The 19535-nt window shown below is 33.7% G+C and overlaps 1 protein-coding gene across 18 annotated transcripts in view; it reads right to left on the minus strand.

The window, feature by feature from the left end:
• NRXN1 (neurexin 1) overlaps positions 1 to 19535 on the minus strand; it is a 1279091-nt gene that overhangs the window by 1143244 nt on the left and 116312 nt on the right. For 10 of the 18 annotated variants that reach the window (XM_066267109.1, XM_066267105.1, XM_066267103.1 and 7 more), the window contains exons 2-3: positions 15022 to 15039; positions 11372 to 11401 (exon numbers count right to left, since the gene is read on the minus strand). The exons of 5 other annotated variants lie outside the window; for them this stretch is intronic. In XM_066267109.1, coding sequence (XP_066123206.1) covers positions 11372 to 11401; positions 15022 to 15039 — 48 coding nt within the window. The remainder of the gene's footprint in view (positions 1 to 11371; positions 11402 to 15021; positions 15040 to 19535) is intronic. 3 more of the 18 variants (XM_066267111.1, XM_066267097.1, XM_066267102.1) reach the window with 2 other exon arrangements.

A 19535-nucleotide genomic window follows, 5' to 3' on the forward strand; every position in this document is an offset into this window, starting at 1 on the left:
TCTGTTAAGTTAAATTTGAGTTTTTTTATAAAGTGCCTCAGGTGATTGGAGGTAGAAGAGGGAAGGACAACCAATGTGAGAACCAGTCTGTCAGAACAAGGGTAATGAGGTCAAGGCTTGTAGTGTTTGAGAGATTGTTCAGATGTTCTAACAGGGAAGTAAGACATTTGATCAGCCTTGCTTAAACAGCAATAGTCCTCTTTTATACAGGACATTCTTTTAAGTAGGCCATGTCATATCTGAAGTAGCTGCAGAAAATAGACTTAGCCTAGTAGGTCATGACATTACTCCTTACAAATAATGAGGGGGCAAATGCCAGACCAAATTGTCCTCACATTCATCAGTCAAAATCTGGCTCTCTTTTGGAACCATCAGATCTTCTCTTCATAGTATGAAATGACTCATAATTTCATCCATGTTGCTCACAAAGAAGGCCACGGGTCATAGCAAGTACAGATGGATTCATGCAAATCCACCCTCACCACCAGGGAAGTAATTTAAAATGTATGCCCTGCTGACCGAGTTAGATGAGGCATTCTTTTATTTAAACAAATAATCTCTAGAAAGACAGTCATAACACCATCACATAATTCTTTTAAGTCAGCACAGCATCAAAAATATCTGTTTGCTAAGCTTAGCTGAAGATTTCTGGCACATTTTGCCACTAAGAATCTGCAGGAACCTATGGATAGCTTGTGGACGAGGATTTCCTTGTGAACCTAAACCACGACTGGCTGACTTCGGATTCCTGTCCTTCTGGCAGCACACGAGCCCAATCTAAATTTAATTGTTTCCTTGAATGAGGACATCCCATTTTCTCCAAATGTCTACTGCTTTTATAATGCTAAGTACAGAAAATGAAATGGAACATTGGGTCAGATGACCAGGTAATTCAGGGCAAAAAAAAAAAATTGCTTAGAAACTTCATATAACATGTTAAGTCATTTTTATTTCCTGAAGTAGTCATTATCTCAGTAGTCTAATTTTCTGGTCTATATCGGGGCTATGTAACAAAAAAGTAAATACTAATAATTACTGGAGTTTCTATGATTCTGAATGAACTGCCATGTGGTCATAGGCTCACGGCAATTCATAGGCCAGGAAGCCAAGCAAAAATGAAAAACTGCATTTAGTGGAATATATATTTTGTAGAAGTAGATATAATGTGAATGTGTCAAAATATGTACTGAAAATGGTAACTGTTATTTTCCTTGTGTTTATATTTGATGTCAAAAATCTTGATAACATCCAATCTGAATAGTTGTAGTCTTAAACCATGTGTCACAGTCCCACATAAAGAAGAATCTCATTGATGATTTCATTAGTAATGACTAAGATTGAATGAAACTCTTTTGATTCTCTATCACTAACTCTATTTCTACCTCTCCTAAAAAAACAGGGATACAACCCTCATTTTAAGGGAAATATGGCCTTAGGTTCTGCAATTTTGTTGCTTTTTAATTCAGAGATTTTCTACCATGTGGTTGTTCAGAACAGTTTACACAGCTTAGGACAGTGGGCTTGTACTATTTGATAAACTATCTAGTTGAACATATGATCATTTATCCCTGGATTGGAAAAATGTCAAAGGCCCTTTGTGTTGATATATAAGCAGTTATTTGAGGACCTGAGAAGAATGAACTTGTTTCTTTTAACATTTGAAGCACAAGCCAAGTTACACGAACATAAAGGAGAAGGAATCCACTTCGTTCTCTGAAACTTTCTCTGTCACAAATTGCCCAAAGGTACTTCCTGAAAGTCACAAGCTATTTAGAAGCCAAATTTCAAGGAGTCTCTTCTTGTTACTTATATACAGAGAGACATACAAAGAGGAATTACTGTCCCCTTAGAGAATTATTCCTTTAAGACTGAATTATTAGAGAAACTTTGAAGGAAAGGCTTGACCATCAGTGTTTGAAGTGGTTTTCAAATCACTTCCAAATTCCCCGTGACCACATTCGCTGGACAGAAAATAAGAAAGATCAAGAGAGGCAAGTCTGAGTCCTCCTCACTTTCTCTCAGTTCAAGGAGAAAATTTTGGATTGATTTTATTTGTCTTCATAAGGAGATTTACCTTGACGTGAAAAGAGACATTTGAAAATTAGTGTATTATGGGAAAGAAATAATACCCAAAGTAAACTCTAAAAGGAAATTTTATAAAGTTGGCTAGCCAAACAGTCAGTCCGTCATTATACAAGCATTACCTACTGTGCCAGGCACTGTTCTAGGGACTCTTGAGATAGCATCGAGGCAGGGCAGGGGTCTTTGCCCTCTCATTTTCTGGCGGGAAAAAGACAGATAATAAACAGTAAATAAAACAAAGTATTAAATTTAAGTATGTTAATAGGTAATAATTGTTGTGAAGGAGAAACTAGACTGGAGTCAGACAGTTCAGAAGAGGGGCAAGTTGCAATTTTAAATAGAATGGTCAGGACAAGTCTCCTGCAATGGTGCCATCTGAGGAAAATTGTGAATATGAGAGTATTAGCCAATTATTAAGTATTTCACAGTAATTATGTGTTATTAATTTTCCAGGAAAGAGAGCTATCTAAACAGAGGACTTCTTAGCTTCAAGTTTTTCTTGAATATTTGATATTCGGGTGAGTAACAGGTGAGTATGAGCTCAATTCATATATCACTCTAAGTCATCAGTGAGAAGGAAGACAACATTAACTGACAAAATGTTTTCTCTGGATGGCACTTCTATTTCATGAGAAAATATATATTTACCTCCCTGTAGCTTTCAGCCTATATATTTGAACCTAAAAAGCAGTTTTTAGCTAGTACTGTCCTAAGTTTGTTCAAAGGGGAGCTCAGTCCATGTCAGTGCCATCACTGTATGCGAGAGAAATGCGAAAGTGGGAAGTTACAGAAATATCTAAGTAATTTTGCTTGAGTAGAATTAACCTTTAATGCTTTATTGTACCAATGTTCATTGTGGAATTGGCTACCACACTACACTGTTCTCCTGTTAAAAGGTAGAATGTTACCCCCCTAAAATGGAAACCTTAAAAACAAGAAGCAACAGCATCCTATGTAATACTCTACAGTTGGTTTACTTAACTGTAATTTTATTTGGTGAGAATAAAATCCTGTTTTATGATTACTGGTGTGTAAGTGGACAAAAGTTATTAAGTCTTTTTAAGGTTCACTATTTTATGTCAGTTATTTTAGATCAAAGTATCCATAATGTTTTGTCTATTATAATAAATAATATTCCTTATCTAGTCTTATATTTCAAAGACTGTCATCATTTTTTTAAAGATAATTTTTAATGTTCTTTTGATTTCACAGTTTTATCATTCTATAATGAAAGATTCAAATTTCTTCAGTATTTGAGCTAAGCACTCCAGGAAATCACAGTATTCTCTAAAATAACTGGCCAACCTAATTAAGAAAATGCCTTCTTATCAGCCTGAATGTGTTGGTGCTGTTTAAAAATATCTAAATTCACAGAAAATATATTTTAGCCTGACCAGGCAGTGGCACAGTGGATAAATTTCGGACTGGGACATGGAAGACCCAGGTTTGAAACCCCGAGGTTGCCAGCTTGAGCGTGGACTCATCTGGCTTGAACTCGGGCTTACTGGCTTGAGCGTGGAATCATAGACATGACACCATGGTCACTGGTTTGAGCAAGGGGTCACTCGCTCTTCTGTAGCCCTCCTTGAAGGCACATTTGAGAAAGCAATCAATGAATAGCTAAGGAGCTACAATAAAGAACTGATGCTTCTCATTTCTCTCTCTTCCTGTCTGCCCTGCTTTCTAACTTTCTGTCTCTATTTATTTTTTATTCATTTTAGAAAGGAGAGAGAGAGAGGGAGAGAGAGAGAGGAGAGAGAGAAGGGGGGGAGGAGCAGGAAGCATCAACTCCCATATGTGCCTTGACCAGGCAAGCCCAGGGTTTCGAACCGGCGACCTCAGCATATCCAGGTCGACGTTTTATCCACTGCACCACCACAGATCAGTCTCCGTCTCTGTTTAAAAAATTTTTTTTAAAGGATAAATAAGATAAAATCATTATTTTGGAAAAACAAAATCATTTCCTTTGCAAAAGGAATCATCCTTTTACAATCCAGTATGCTATAAGTTAAGTGTTTTGCTACTTACAATCTATTTTAGTAAAGTATCTAAATTTTAACTTAGACCATCTCATTCTTTAAACTGTTAGACTGTGGAGATTCATTTCTGTGCTCTTCTCTGAGGATAAATTAATTTCTTGCAGTCTAATAAAATCTTTGTTTAGTTTATCAGTTATTCATTGCCATCCTTTTTTTTTTTTTTTTTTGAATGTATAAATACATGAAAAACTTTTCTTTAAGGAGCCGAGAGAGCAGAGTTACAAAGGAGCTGGGACCTTTATTTGTAATAAATACAATGACAGAACTGATTAAATGGCAGAAAGAGATAACATATAACTATTTCCTCTTCAAGTAAATATTGTTGATTGTACCCGGAATGATGGCATGTAGGCTAAAGAACTGCAAAATAAACACCATTTCTTATTGTCACATAGCCTTCTCTGTGTATCATACTGATGAAGTAGATATTCAGTATCTCATTTTATGTAGTGATATTCTGGTCTTTCCAGGTTCTGTGGTTGAAAATGAAGAGCATCCAGTACTGCAACAATAGAAATCATAATAGGCCATTCAAAACAAGTTTTTCCTTAATTTACATATACACCAAACACAAGCATTCAATACAGTAAAATTCTATCAACATTCACAAATGCTTCTGTAAAAACTGCATATTATGAAGCTAAATGGGGATATATGATTTAAGAAGCCATACAGAATAAGAGAACATGATATTTTAAAAATTAGTAGTACATCAGAAACTACAGAAAATGTATTTAAATGTTATTCAACAAATGCATATTATGATTTTGGTGACTTAAAGTTGGGTACTTCACAGATAAATTAGCTATGTACCAACACTAGAGTTGAAAGATAGTAATAGAAATCATGGAAAAAGAAGAAAATGTATAAATTATACTAAATGCTTCATTCATCTCTAAATATTAATATCAAATCTATCTTAAGAGTAAATGTTACAGAATATTCACTGTGGAATGACATTACAGATGAGGTTTTAAAGCATATTCTTTGATTCTGCTTATCAACTAGTTTTAGTGGGATTGATTACATCTAGGCATTAACACAGTTTGGAGAAATCTAATTTTATTTGAAGGTCTTCATTTTCACTAATACAATACAACTTAGGCATTTATAAAATGTGTAATCACATGTTTCTGTAATACCTTGGCCTTCTAATAACATGAGAAACTCAGATCACAAAACATTGAATGTTCATTTGAGAGAGTCAAATAGACCTTTATTTTGCAAATAAGCTATAGAATTTATGAATGTGAGGAATAGCAAAAACTCAAATTCTGTTTTTTTTTGAAAATTTACAATCCAAACCCCATTTAAATACAGGTTATATAGTATAGGATATCATAGTCTATAGATACTATGAGATATTAAAAAAGAACTCATGTAAACCATATAAGATCATATAACAGTAGATCTAAATTGTAGTAACATGCTTCTACCTGCTTTTGCATAAATGTTGCAAGTTAGAAAATAAAATTTGATTATTTGCCAGTGTGACCATGAATAACATTAAAAAATTTGAAATCCTTAAATACTAAAATTGACTGGCTTTATTTCCTTACAGACCTATGCTATACATATGCTAAGGCATATTAAAGTGATATCAGAATAATGCTCTACTGAAAAGATATATTGAAACTTTGGAAAAGTACATTTATGACAGGAAGCAAAAGAAACTTTAGAGACAGAGACAGAAAGGATTCCATGTAATATGCTGCAATTAATTTTTTTTAGTTATTTTAGTAAATTTCCTCTTCCTTTTCAACCTCCTACTTTGTCCCCACAAACCCTCCATGTCATTCTTTACATCCCCTTCTTCCAATGTGAGCTCCACCAACTCACATACCTAAGTCATGAAAGTAAAATATTTAAGATACAGTTAGAAAAATATTCTGGAAATACAATGGCCAAAAGCAAATACAACCTTCCTGCTCTCATGGAGCTTACATTCTATTAGGGAAAGTTGACATTAAATTTATAATCACTCATATAAATATGTAATTATAATATGATAATGGCTATAAAGAAAAATACAGGCTTCCAATCAATGCACCAACACAAAAAAGTGACAACTATTAACCAGTGCTCTTAAGTTATTAACCAGCAATGATAGCTAAACTTGCATGCAAACTAACATTTTTTTCATACAAGAGGACACCTATTAATCTCATACAACCACTGAAGTAAAGTATAAATTAATAAAGTAATTGTTGGAATGAAGTTACCAGTTAAAACATACATGGATAAATAACAAAATAACAAAAATAATAAAAACAAGAATCAACTAAATTCCCAGAAAAATAGTTAAACCTAAATTCTAAATAAAATAGAGAATACAGTTTGCATCGTAAATGCTCTTAACAATACACGGACAAATTTCAAACCTAAAATGAAAGCAACCACAATTTCACAAAGATCATTTGGGTCTATCTAGCCACAAACAGAAGAAAGGTTTGCTCTAGAGCAGCAATTGTCAAATTTTTTAATCACATGGTACACATAAAATAATTATTAATACTCTGTGGCATACCAAAAGTACATGTTTTGCTGATCTGACCCCCCCAAAACAGATATAATTTTGATTTGAATCATTCATACCATATAGTTATTGTTGTGTTAGATGTTGTCATTATGTTAACTTGACAATTTAAGGGAAAAGAAGTGAGTGCCCCTGACTAAATAGTCAGGTATTGCATGCTTAAAATTTTTGTGGCCTGACCTGTGGTGGCGTAGTTGATAAAGCATTGACCTAGAATGCTGAAGTTGCAGGTTCAAAACCCTGCACTTGTCTGGTCAAGGCACATATGGGAGTAGATGCTTCCTGCTCCTCCCCCTTCTCTTTCTCACTCTCTCTCCTCTCCTCTCCAAAATGAATGAATACATAAATATTAAATTTTAAAATAGGTTCTATTAAAAATAATTTTTTTTTGAAAAATCAAAGGGACCAGAGGAAAAGAGAACAGAGGGAAAGGGGATGATAAGATGGGATAAAGCTGAAGGGAAGGGGGGGAAGGCATTATGGTGAGTGGGAAAAGGGAGATGTTGAGGGGAATACGGGGGAGGGGAAATGCATTTGGGGCAACACTAGAATCTATGTAAACACAATAAATTAAAATCAATGAATAAAAGACATAAAATTGTTCTTACAATAAATTAAAGATTAATTGTTAAGAAATTTTTTTTTTGCAGTACATCAGTTGAAAATTGCTGTTTTAGAGAATATCTCTCTTTATCCCTAAAGAAAGCAATAATTCATTTAAACAAAGTTTTTCCTAACTGTAGCCAGTTAATGGGGACCTATTCTTGTTTATAAAACATTGACTCTAGAATTTGAAACAGAATGAAAAATTGAAAATAAGAGGCACATGTTCTATGGGAAAAGTGAAAAACTTTCATTTTATTCATTATGATTCTGTGAGTACATAGCAATGGTCCTTAACATGTTTCCAGCTGACTTACTATTTTTGTGATGTACAAATGATAGGGATTTTTTATTTTCCAAACCTGAAAAATTAATCAGAGTATGGAAGGATCCACAGCGACTCTGTTAAGGATACATCACAAAGTCATACCAGTGCTTTCCTGTAACAAGAAGACTGAGGAGGAAGATAAAGGAGGTTATCAGAAGGAATGCTCTCTTTAGATGAATTACTGTCCCCCGCTTATTTTTAAATGAAATAATTCATTTGGACTGTGCATTTAAAAATTTATAAAATATTTAAGAATCCATACAGAAGAAATCAAAATCATAACAATAATGCTCTTAAATCTAATTTTGATTCTGGATTAAAGAAAAAAAAAAGGACATTAATCTAGAGAGGATCATTTTAGAGACCCTAAATTCACTATCCTAAAGAGAAAAGTGGTGTCAAGAAAAAATTTTCAGGATTGTATTGTGAGAGAAAGTATTGGGAGGTATAAATTTACAATGTAAATCGGTTATTTTAGCCTGGGCAGGTTAACACTTACTTTATGCACAACTAGGATTTAACCTGATATAGGAAGCAAGAATGTAAATTGCTAGACATTTTTTTACTTCTCCAACAGGTGGCACAAGGCAAGGTTATCTACCTAAGAGCAATTCTGATTCATGTTATCTTTATTTTCTAAACGCCTTTCACTTTTCCTCACATAGCACTTCCGTTGTCATGTGACGAAGGCATCCACATGTTTCCATTTCCCTATCATGACGACACTCCTTGAATGTGGATGTATGGCATACTCAAGATTGCATTTTTGATCTAGAATGTAGTTTTGCTGAATTAATGTACAATTAAGAAGATTTACAAATCATGTTTCTCATTTCCATACATCTAATTAAACAAAATGTAAAGAGATTGGTCTGCTTTGAAAAATACTGAAGTCTACCTTAAGTCTTCTTATCCCATTTGACACCAGAAAGCATCCTGGTCCCATTAACAGAAGAAGAAAGTAAAGAAAAACAAAATTCTTGCCCTCTGTAGTTTTGTGCAGATTGAGGAAAAAATTTGATGAAATTTTTAGGAAAGATATGTTTGACAAACATACTAAAACACTGAAGACTGACATAGTAAAACTGAATGAAGTGTCACTTAATATTAATTACACCAAAACAAGTATTGGCTTAGTAGAAACATGAATTGTTCCTTATGTAGAGTTAAATGGTTATTTAAATAGAGAATTATTTTAAAAGTTACTTTTCACTACATAATATATATAGTATATATATATATGCATGTGCATATATAGAAAGTTTGTGTATATATATGCACTCCTACCACTATCCACATGAACATATACAAAGACATATAGATATAATTCACTCAGCCAGTAAAATAAAATATAAATATAGTTCCCTCTGTGCCATTCTGAATCTTATATTAAGGAATATGGTGAGAAATGACCACTAAAGAAAGAAAAGTGGGTGGCAATTTGTCCTAAAAAAAAAAAAGTTTACAAAGCATCCCAAGTTATACACAAAGTTGCTAAAATAAGCAATAAATAATGTCATTTGTATAGTTGCTGAAAGGCTTCAAATAAGATTAAATTACATTATTGAAAATGATTGACCAAAACACAAACTGCAATAGCATTTATTCCTTTTTTTAACTTAAAAAATTCAAACAACATTTGTTCTTAAAGCTCTACTTTACACATTTAAAACTTTGATACCATTTTCTATTTAGTGGCCAGCTCATGTGCAGGTGTTTTGTTAAGCAGAAAAGGTTCCCTGAGAGATGACACAAACATGAAGCTGCAGAACTGTGAGTTTCGTCCCAAGTCACTGGATTAAGATTCAGAGCATAAGAAAGATTCAGAGAATTCAAAGGTAAGTCACATTCCCGTGTTTATAAGTAACTAAAAAATATAAAAACAAAAAGAACAAGAAACCAAGGGCATATTCACTAATAAATAGTTTAATTTTTTTCCTTTCTATTGAATTTATTGGAGTGACATTGGTCAGCAAAATTATACAGGTTTCAGGTGCGCATGTCCACAACACATCATCTGTACACTGTATTATGTGTTCACCACCCCAAGTCAAGTCACCTTCCATCACCATTTATCCCTCCTATACCTACCTCCTCTACCTTCTCCAAACCTCTTTCCAGCAATCACCACTCTGTTTACCATGACAATGACTTTTATTTCTTTTTTCCTCAATCCCTCCACTCATCCACCTAGCCCTCCAACCACCTGCCCCCAGATAGCTGTCAGTCTGCTATCTGTAAGTCTTAAAATGTTTAATTTAAAGGATATGATACATAATTTCCACAGTTGCCTATCATATACCTCCTTTTAATGAAAGCACTAAACACAATGAAGACGGCTATAGATGGTGAATTATACATGCTTTCAAATTTGGCCCAACGCTGTCAAAGAGCACACATGCCTGACTTACCAAGTGATGCATGGATGTATACCTGGTTGATAACGTTCTTAAAACAGAGTTAGTATGCACAAAAGAAAGAACTGGCTTCTCTTGCTCCTTTGTTTCTCTCTCGAAATACTGCCTTTTCCAGGTTATCATGAAGTTAATGTGCATATATGACATTTAGCAGACAGCATGGTGATGAGCAGTACCATTTCAATGCTGCACATGCTTAGACTTACATCCCAAAGCAGAATGGCTGGGGCAGGTGGGCTCCAGATTTAAATGTTTGAGGATGATATATTTATGGTGACTATGCTCATCTCTTAACTACCATTCAATGACACTGCAAAAATTAACCCCAAAACCTGTATCTATTTTTAAATATACTAATTACATAAGCAGCTGACATGAAAAAAATCACTATAAAGAGCAAGAAAGAAAGGAGTGAAACATTTTGATGAATTTTTTTCTTACCTTAAATTATAAAATATTCATTAACACTCATACCTACCTCCCAGTGCCCATTACTAATGACAAATGGTGTGAGTACATTAGCATAACTTAAATTGTAATTTATATAGATGATATTAAGTAGAAATAAAATAGTGTAATACCTTTACTTTTACCTATTGATTTGATGAAATGGTTCCATGAAGAAAGGGTTTCCATACAAAGAGAATAAAGAAGAGAGAAACAACAATAAGAATTATGAATATATGCAAATGTACTACTCTTTGCAAATTAAGCAAGACGAGTAAGAACAAATAAGGATTTGAGAAAACTGAATACAGTCAATACATATTGAGATATTTGCCTTTTATTTTAAGGCAATACATGCAAGGAAATTGGAAAGCCCATGCTTACTTTAAAATATTACACAAAAAGGAGATGCACAATGACTATAGGTAAAAGAAGTATTGATTCTGGGAAACACTACACTCAGCATTCTAAAAGCCAAAACCAAAGATGTCTGCATGTTCCCAAACTGCCATGCATGGATGAAAAATGGCATCTCTTTGGTACACTAGGTTAAACTGAATATCCTCTTTCAGATATTAATTTTTGATGGTTCTTGGTTTTTCTCGACTATAAATACCCTGAACTGCATATGCTGATAAATGTATAAGAACTTTCAATCACAAGCCTTCATGTCTCATTTATTTTCCAATATTATAGTGCAAAGAATGAACTAAAACAAAAGTCAAAAGGGTAAACCAAAAATCAAACCAATAAATAAAGGGAAGAAAAACACATGAGAAAAATGTGAATGCAAGTTATGTATTTAATTTGCAGCCAGATAATTTGCAAGCATTTTCCCATCCTTTGCAGTGATGGTTTGAAAGCAGCTATGAAACGAGAAAAGACTGAAAGCAGAGTGGAAAAGGAACAGAGCCCATACCTTGGTCGCCCATCATCAGGTGCGCCAGACCTTGAAGGGAAACAAGAGCACAGTCAGCAATCAACAAGGGAGCATGGGAAGGCAGGGTTGTCACGGTGACAAAAATGTTCAGTGACAGACATCTTGTTTCCTATGAGACATGTCTGTATCACAGAAGCAAATCAAAAAGCATTCTTTGAACCCTTGGTTGGAATGCTTTGGGGCAAAGAGTTATAGAACTATAGTTTCAACACTGGCATATGCTGCACTGTGTATTTCTTCTCTGTATCAGTTGGAAAAATAAAGAGCATAAGACATGACTTAAAATCCAACCAATCCCTTAATATTGCATCTGCCCTTCATGCCATTTGATGAGACTGTTTTGGACACTGCCCCCACAGGGCCAGTCATTCTTCAGTGACATCCTTCAGTGACAAAATTATATTTGTAAAAACCCAAAGGAATGCCTGAAATATGGGCTGGGTCTGATCTTTTTCCCCTCATCAAAAAATGAGAAGTTTCATAATTAAATGAAAAAACATCCTAGCCACACTGAAATGATAATGCAGAAATGTCTCCTTCTCTGACACATGGAGCAATTGACTAAGCTTGTTCAATTACAAATAAAGATTATTAGACATGCAGTCAGTAAAGTTAGAATTTACTATAGAACAATGTTTTCAAGAAACAATGGATCAGCTTTAAATAGGCTCTAGTAATTTTCCATGGAGACAAAACTATTTATCATTGTACTTAAACATAATTTAAATACTAAACTATGAATCAGTATGAGTATATATAACACATAGAAATATATGAAACAATTCATCAAGGAAGTTTTCTGAAATAATATTGAAATCCCTTTGTTTATTTAAGCTTTTTATTATCTTTTACTTGACAATTAACTTCATATTAAAGATTCCTTTTCTAAAGAACACTACAAAATTTCTTAAAAAGATCTCTTATTCTCCAGGTAGATACTTTTAACTGAAAGGCATAATTCCTAGTTTTTATTCTGAATTCAGAAATAAAGCTACTCCTCAATCCATGTATATTTCAAAAATATGGGAAAATGTAGAGCACTATAGTGTACATACAATTTTAATAAATTTATATTTCATTGCCCAGTGTCATTTCAAATATATTTGAGACTTTATTTGAAATACGTAACATGAATGAATTAATATCATATATTAAAATAATTGGTGTTATTTTTATGGGTAAAATCTGTTAAAATGTTATGAGTATTTAAACATCCCTTGGTGCAGATACAATTAAAGATCATTATATAATCACAATATAGAAATTAATTATTAAATGTACTAGTTTAAGTTTTCTGTAATTCAGACTCTTTTTGTCTTATTGAAGTGACATTAACCAAAGAATCACACAAGCAGATTAGAAAGTTTATGATCTTTTGGTCAGTAATGATATATATATATTTTTTTCATTTTTCTGAAGCTGGAAACAGGGAGAGACAGTCAGACAGACTCCCGCATGCGCCCGACCGGGATCCACCCGGCACGCCCACCAGGGGGCGACGCTCTGCCCACCAGGGGGCGATGCTCTGCCCATCCTGGGCGTCGCCATGTTGCGACCAGAGCCACTCTAGCGCCTGGGGCAGAGGCCACAGAGCCATCCCCAGCACCCGGGCCATCTTTGCTCCAATGGAGCCTTGGCTGCAGGAGGGGAAGAGAGAGAGAGAGAGGAAGGCGCGGCGGAGTGGTGGAGAAGCAAATGAGCGCTTCTCCTGTGTGCCCTGGCCGGGAATCGAACCCGGGTCCTCCGCACGCTAGGCCGATGCTCTACTGCTGAGCCAACCGGCCAGGGCAGTAATGATACTTTATATGCCTAGGGATAGTGTCTTACCTGTTTAAGTGATACCATTTTTTCATGTAATTTCACTTATAAAAACTACTATACATATTTCCTAATAACAATTTATAAGATTTTATAGACTAAATCAGGGAACTATCCCTGTAACAGATCTAACTTTTACAAAATATATTAGATATCTCTAATTGTTTTTAATAACACTTTAATAAGAATGGAAATTAAAGTGTTTCATGAACATTCACCCTTCTCATGCTAGATTTCCTACATCTAATGGAACTTGACTACACTATCCAAGTTAAGTTATAGATAGGGATGTTAAAATCGGGATTGAATAAATTTTATTACAATAGTTTATGGGCCAACACTCTGAAAATCTTGTCAAAAAATTTCATGGGTGATTTGTGTAAGGAGAGAGGCATTCATGCTTATTAGGCTGGTTATAAAGCCCATTGGAATGCAACTGGATTTAAAGAGGAAAGAACAAAAACATGAAACTTAACAGGATGATTAAAGAAATGCAAAAGAAGTTGAAGATACTTTAAAAATCTTTCCATCTTAATTAACATGCACAATATAAATGAGACTGATTTTGAAAGACACCAGACCTACAGGGTAATATCATCTTTATGAAGTGCATACTCACATGTTATTAAAATTATAGTATAGAGAAATAGGAGCCTTATACAGAGCCAGCACTTGGAAAAATAATGATTGATGATTTCTGTTTAGCAACTAAGCAACTCTAATGTCAATGAACGATTCACAAACAATATGCTAAAACTTGCTACTAATCAATTTGATATTACCATGAATTGTTCTTTGAAACATCAAATCTTAGTAACTTTACTGACTATCTATAAACTTTGATGAGCTTTTTTCTAAAAAATCTGTCTTTTTTATTTCAAAATATTGCAGCAAAATGCTAAATGCTTGCTTCTGACATATAGATATTGGTAAATTGTTCATGTAAAACTATATATAAAACTAATGCTATAATTATATAATTTGATAGAATATTATCTTCCCTCCCACGATTCTTTGTTCTACCTAGTTCTTTTTGCATTTTTATCACAAAGAGATTTGTTTGACAGCACATCAACTAGTGCATTAAAATTCCTTAAAAATAGAATGTTGAAAATATTTGGTTTGTTGGAGTCTATAGAAAAAAAGTATATCTTTCTCAAATTCCTTAAGAGATAATTTTTGACAAGCTTGAATAAATACTGTAATTTTGTTAACAGACACAGAGTATTACAAATATACTTACCATTAATAATGGTGTAGGACTGCATGCTTTGCTTTCCACTGGCCAATGGCTTATTTTTTAATCTAACTGTATGTCCCTTACTTATAGTCAGTACTTTATTCTTTGTTGTTATAAATCAAACCATTTCAGAATAAACCATTGGGCTTGAAATGATGTATTACTAAACAATCCCAAAAGAAAAGAAGTCATTTTGATCAAGAAAAAATAATGTAGAAAAGATCATGCACTATGTTATTAAACTGCAAAAAAAAATACTTTCTTAAAATAAAAGAAACAGGATTGCATTATTTTTTCCATATAGAACACTGCAGTAAATATCCTAAGGTTCATATGGGATGCTGAAACCCATGAAGGATTAGAATCAAGGTGGAAGGAGTTTTATATATTTGGGGTTGCTGGAGTAGGGAGTATGTGTGTTCTATATGAAAAGTGAAACGTAATCCAGAAATCAACAAATGCTCAGAAAGAAGTTCAACTTACCGTCAAAGTTCGAGATGTACTCTGTTAATGCTAAGAAATAAAAGGAAAATGAGAACTGGAAAAAAAAAACAAGTAAAAAAGCACCCACCTTCCACATTGTTGTCTTCTGAAAGCACATGACAAGGAAGGAGAGAAAAGGAGAAACATTCATTAAGCAGCATGCAGACTGGACCTGGCCTTTGCATGTCTTCCGCATGCAAGGCACCAAACACATCATGCAGTGCTCCATCGCTATCATTCAAAGGGGGAAAACAAAATCATGGGAAGCAGGTTCCCACCCATGGGCAGCATTTAAAAAATGTGAGACTAAGTTTCAGTAAGACTGCTGTGTCCTGAGCAAAGAGTTTTAAATTCCTCTACTGCCCCGTGTAAGGCAAACATTCCTATATGTTGCTGGCATGGATTTTCTCAGCAATATTTTTTAAAGCTTTTATTTTTTTATGTACCATTATTAAAGATTCTATTTCTAAATTCTGATTTGGACTTGGATGAAAGAAAAATAACCATGAAGGCTCACTTAGAGATACTCCAGTTCTACCAAATATGTAATCCACTTTCTATCATGGTCTTTACATATTTCTAATACCTCGATTTCTTTTCCTAGAGAAACACAACAGAAATACACAACTAAACTCTGAAATTTCTTGACTTATTTAGAGTGTTCATATTTTATTGAAAGTGATAGTTTCTTGTAATTATTAAAATACTAACTTTTAAAATATTAAGTAAGAAAAGTAATTGTTGCAAAAGAAATCCATTTGGGAATGTCCATTAGGCAAAGTTTATCAAGACTTACTTACTTTGTACTTCTAGGTGTGATTATGAATAGTTAAGGTAATAACAATATTTGGTAAACTTTCCTTTATATTTCCATACCTCTATATAATATTTATATTATACTTATTTAAGTACATTTTCGTGTGTATATATAAACATGACTATATATAATCAGATTCATATATATTTCTTACATATAACCAATATAAGTGAATAAGATTTAAACTGCTATTAGTATGTACTAGACAATTCAAAACTATTTGAGACACAGGACTTGGCATCCAGGTAGAAAAATGTAAGGGTAAGCTGTTTTATGAAACTAGGGTAAGAGCAAGGTTTCAGTACTAACAAAATTCTTCCAGTAATGAAGAATATCTACGCTGAAATTTCTAGTCTCACTTTTAAATTTCATTTAATTAGTTTTGCTTTTTTCTGTGGTAATTTAATCAAAAATGTTTATAAAGAATAAAATAACAGCAGGTGTGAAAATTAAAAAATACAATTATAAATGTATCATTTCATAAGGTTCAACATATAAGTTTTTAATGGTTAACGTTATAATGAATTAAAAATAAACAATTTTTAAAAAACTGTATTAGCTGAAAACTAAAATATAAACACAGGTACATTTACGCATATAGTTTTTTGTTTTTTTTTTAAAGATACTGAACAATTTATTAAATTCTTTTTTTTTAATTTTTTTTAATTCATTATAGAGAGGAGAGAGAAGGGGAGAGAGAGAGACAGAGAGAGAGGAGAGAGAGAAGGGGGAAGGAGCTGGAAGCATCAACTCCCATATGTGCCTTGACCAGGCAAGCCCAGGGTTTTGAACCAGCGACCTCAGCATTTCCAGGTCGATGCTTTATCCACTGTGCCACCACAGGTCAGGCTACGCATATAGTTTTAATATCAATATATAATAAAAAGTAGCTAGTAGATAGATGTGGACAATAGCATCTATGTAAAATACTTGGTTTGCCAGAGTTGATCTAAAAGGAATTTTTGAAATGACTGAAATGTTTGGTACATAATAATTATTTACTTTGTGAGTTTGGTTTTCAATCTATTAAATAAGGAATTAGATTGAATTTGTTACTTTTCAATGTCAACTCAGACATGACATAGACACAAATATTAAAGTTTTGTTTTATTGCTTTATATGGGAAATCATACAAAGATCTAGATTCTTTCAATACTTAAGACACATTTTGGTTTCATACTGTTTTTTGAAATTCTATTCTGCATTTAAGATGATTATTTTAATATAATTATTTAATGTGTAGACTAATAATAAAACCAGGGAGTTTAAAAGAGAGTAAAAGTGGCAGGAAAGTTTACCAATACTATAGCACTGTTTAATTTCCATAAGCAAAAAACTGACAAATATGGTTGTGAGTAGTACAATCCCACAAATAGGTTTTAGTAAAGTCTACTAGGAAAAGGAATATTAAAAGCAAACCAACAAAATGAAACAGGCCCGGGCTTACCACTAATTTCAATAGTGTGCTAAGTAGGATATTAGGGAAAAATATACAAATAAAATCAAGGTCATTATTTTGCTCCCCCAAAAGGAAATTGTCATTTCACTGTTAACTAAGGCACATGACCATAACTGGTGTCAATGATCCCACCCCCACCTCCAGCATTTCTCTGAGATTTTATAAGGAGAATGAAGTTGATTAATGGGACTCTTCTTATATAAATCTAAGTCTTTCCCAATGTGGAAATAAATCCTGACTTGATCAAGTTCAGAAAAATGGTCTATCTCAGAAGAAATGGATTTAAAAACAAATCAAAGTACTAGAGAAAAAAGAAGGGTAATATATTAACTCCTATTAAAAAATGAATAATAATAATAAGAAAACTGGCTGAGAACAGGCTTGCCATGAGCTTCCATATATGTATTTTCAGATTCAGTCATAGGATAAAAAAAATCTCTTTACCTTTTCATTCTATTTTATTCCTTTGGTATCTATTTGTTGATTTTAGTTAATTTAAAATCTGTTAACCTAAAGATAATCCCATATTATTTCAGAATTTGGATGTAGCTATAAATGATAGTAGCACTAGTGTTTATAGTCATTCTCCAGGTATTTTCCTTTTCTCTTTCCTCTTTCCTCTCTACTTGGTGTATGGACTAAACAAATACTAAGTTTAAAAGAACAGTGTTTCTGATCATTTCAACTTTTGCTTTCTCTATAGATTCCTATGCAATCAAATATTATTTTGGTTTTTAGCAGCAATACACAGAGGTGTTGATATTGGCATGCCCCAATGTAAAGATAAAACAGTATATTTTTAGTGTAATGTAGAAAGCAGTCCATCCAGCGTTACCTGCTGACATTGTCAACTTAAGGAAAAGTTCTTGGTTTGCAGAAAAACCTGGCTTCATAATTCTGCACATCTAATCCTGCTGTGCACATGAAGTGAGTCTTTTAATAATCAATTTTATTATAGTGACCATGACACCTAAAAAGATCACATTCTTTTTTTTCCTTTTGTTTGTAAAAATGATGACTATAAAATCAGGAAAAAGGCACCTTAAATTTTATTTTTCAGATAAGACATGTTTCCTTCACAAAGATGGAATTAGGCACCACAGTATCAATCATGTTATGAATGATGGTGGTATGCTGATGTGAAGGGAAGATGCAGACTGTTAAATTGTGTACTTTTAAATTACTTATAAAAGTGCATCTCCACAAAAATTTTTCCTTTGGCCCCTCCCTAATAATCCAAGGACAGTTCATCATCATGTCAGTGTTCTTTACATATAATCTTAATTACATATATAGAAAAAAATGAATAAGAAAATAAGTGTGCTTGTTTCAATATAAAGAAAATCCAAAATGCAATAATGACCAGAGGATAAATTGAAATTGAAATAAAATATTACAAATAGCTCCTTTTTTGTATAATCAGTGGTTAAGTTTAGCAATATGAAAAGGTTCATCCAAATGCACAATCAGTATTCAATATATGCGCTATATTTTATATTTACAAAATGGTCAATAGGCATTTGTCACCACATGGCCTTTTCTTTCTCTTCTTTGTTTTTTTCCTTTTTCTGCTAGTTGACTATGACTGGCTCCCTTCATTTTCTTTGGCTCCCCTCTCCTCCATCAGAAATGCCATTGCAGATGGTGGTGTCCCTCCCCAGACCCATGCCCTCCAAGCTATGGCATATAGTAGCAAAACTGGTGGTGGTCCCAGCCATCAGAGGAGGAAGGCAGAGTAAGATTCTGTGTCCTTCTTCCTAACAGAAGGAGAAATGCAGAATAGGATTCTATTTCCTTCACCCTTCTTATATACATTGGGATTGCTAGCTTCTATGCGCACCTTTCTAGTCCCTCACATTACTTTTCAAGACATGACCCCTCATTTCAGAGATTAAATGCCAGAATAGCAGAGTGTGGTTCCCATGGCGGCACAGGATGGAGGTTTGTTTTATTTTACTATCCTTTGGTGTTAGCAGTGAAAGCCTTTAGAAGATCTCAATAGTCTGGGAAGGTTTGAAGGACTAAGAAATGGAGGCAGTCATTGAGACTGTATTGGCACCACAGTTAGCTGGAGGGAGATGGCGGCTGGTACCCAGGGGAGGGTCAACAGAAAACGAAGCATAAGAGACATAAGGAAAGAAGTCTCCACTATAGAGATATAAGGGGAAAAAAGAGGCTAGGAAGGAATCTGGCTAGTTTCAAAATGCTTTTCAAGAGGTGGCCTCAGAAATTTAATTTAAATCCACTTAAATGACATTCCACCCACGACCCTGAGGCATAAGAGAGACAAATAAAGTAGCTAGTCTCCCCTCCCCCGCCCCCTTTT

Source organism: Saccopteryx bilineata, chromosome 3 (assembly GCF_036850765.1).
Source record: "Saccopteryx bilineata isolate mSacBil1 chromosome 3, mSacBil1_pri_phased_curated, whole genome shotgun sequence".
Classification (NCBI taxonomy): Eukaryota; Metazoa; Chordata; class Mammalia; order Chiroptera; family Emballonuridae; genus Saccopteryx; species Saccopteryx bilineata.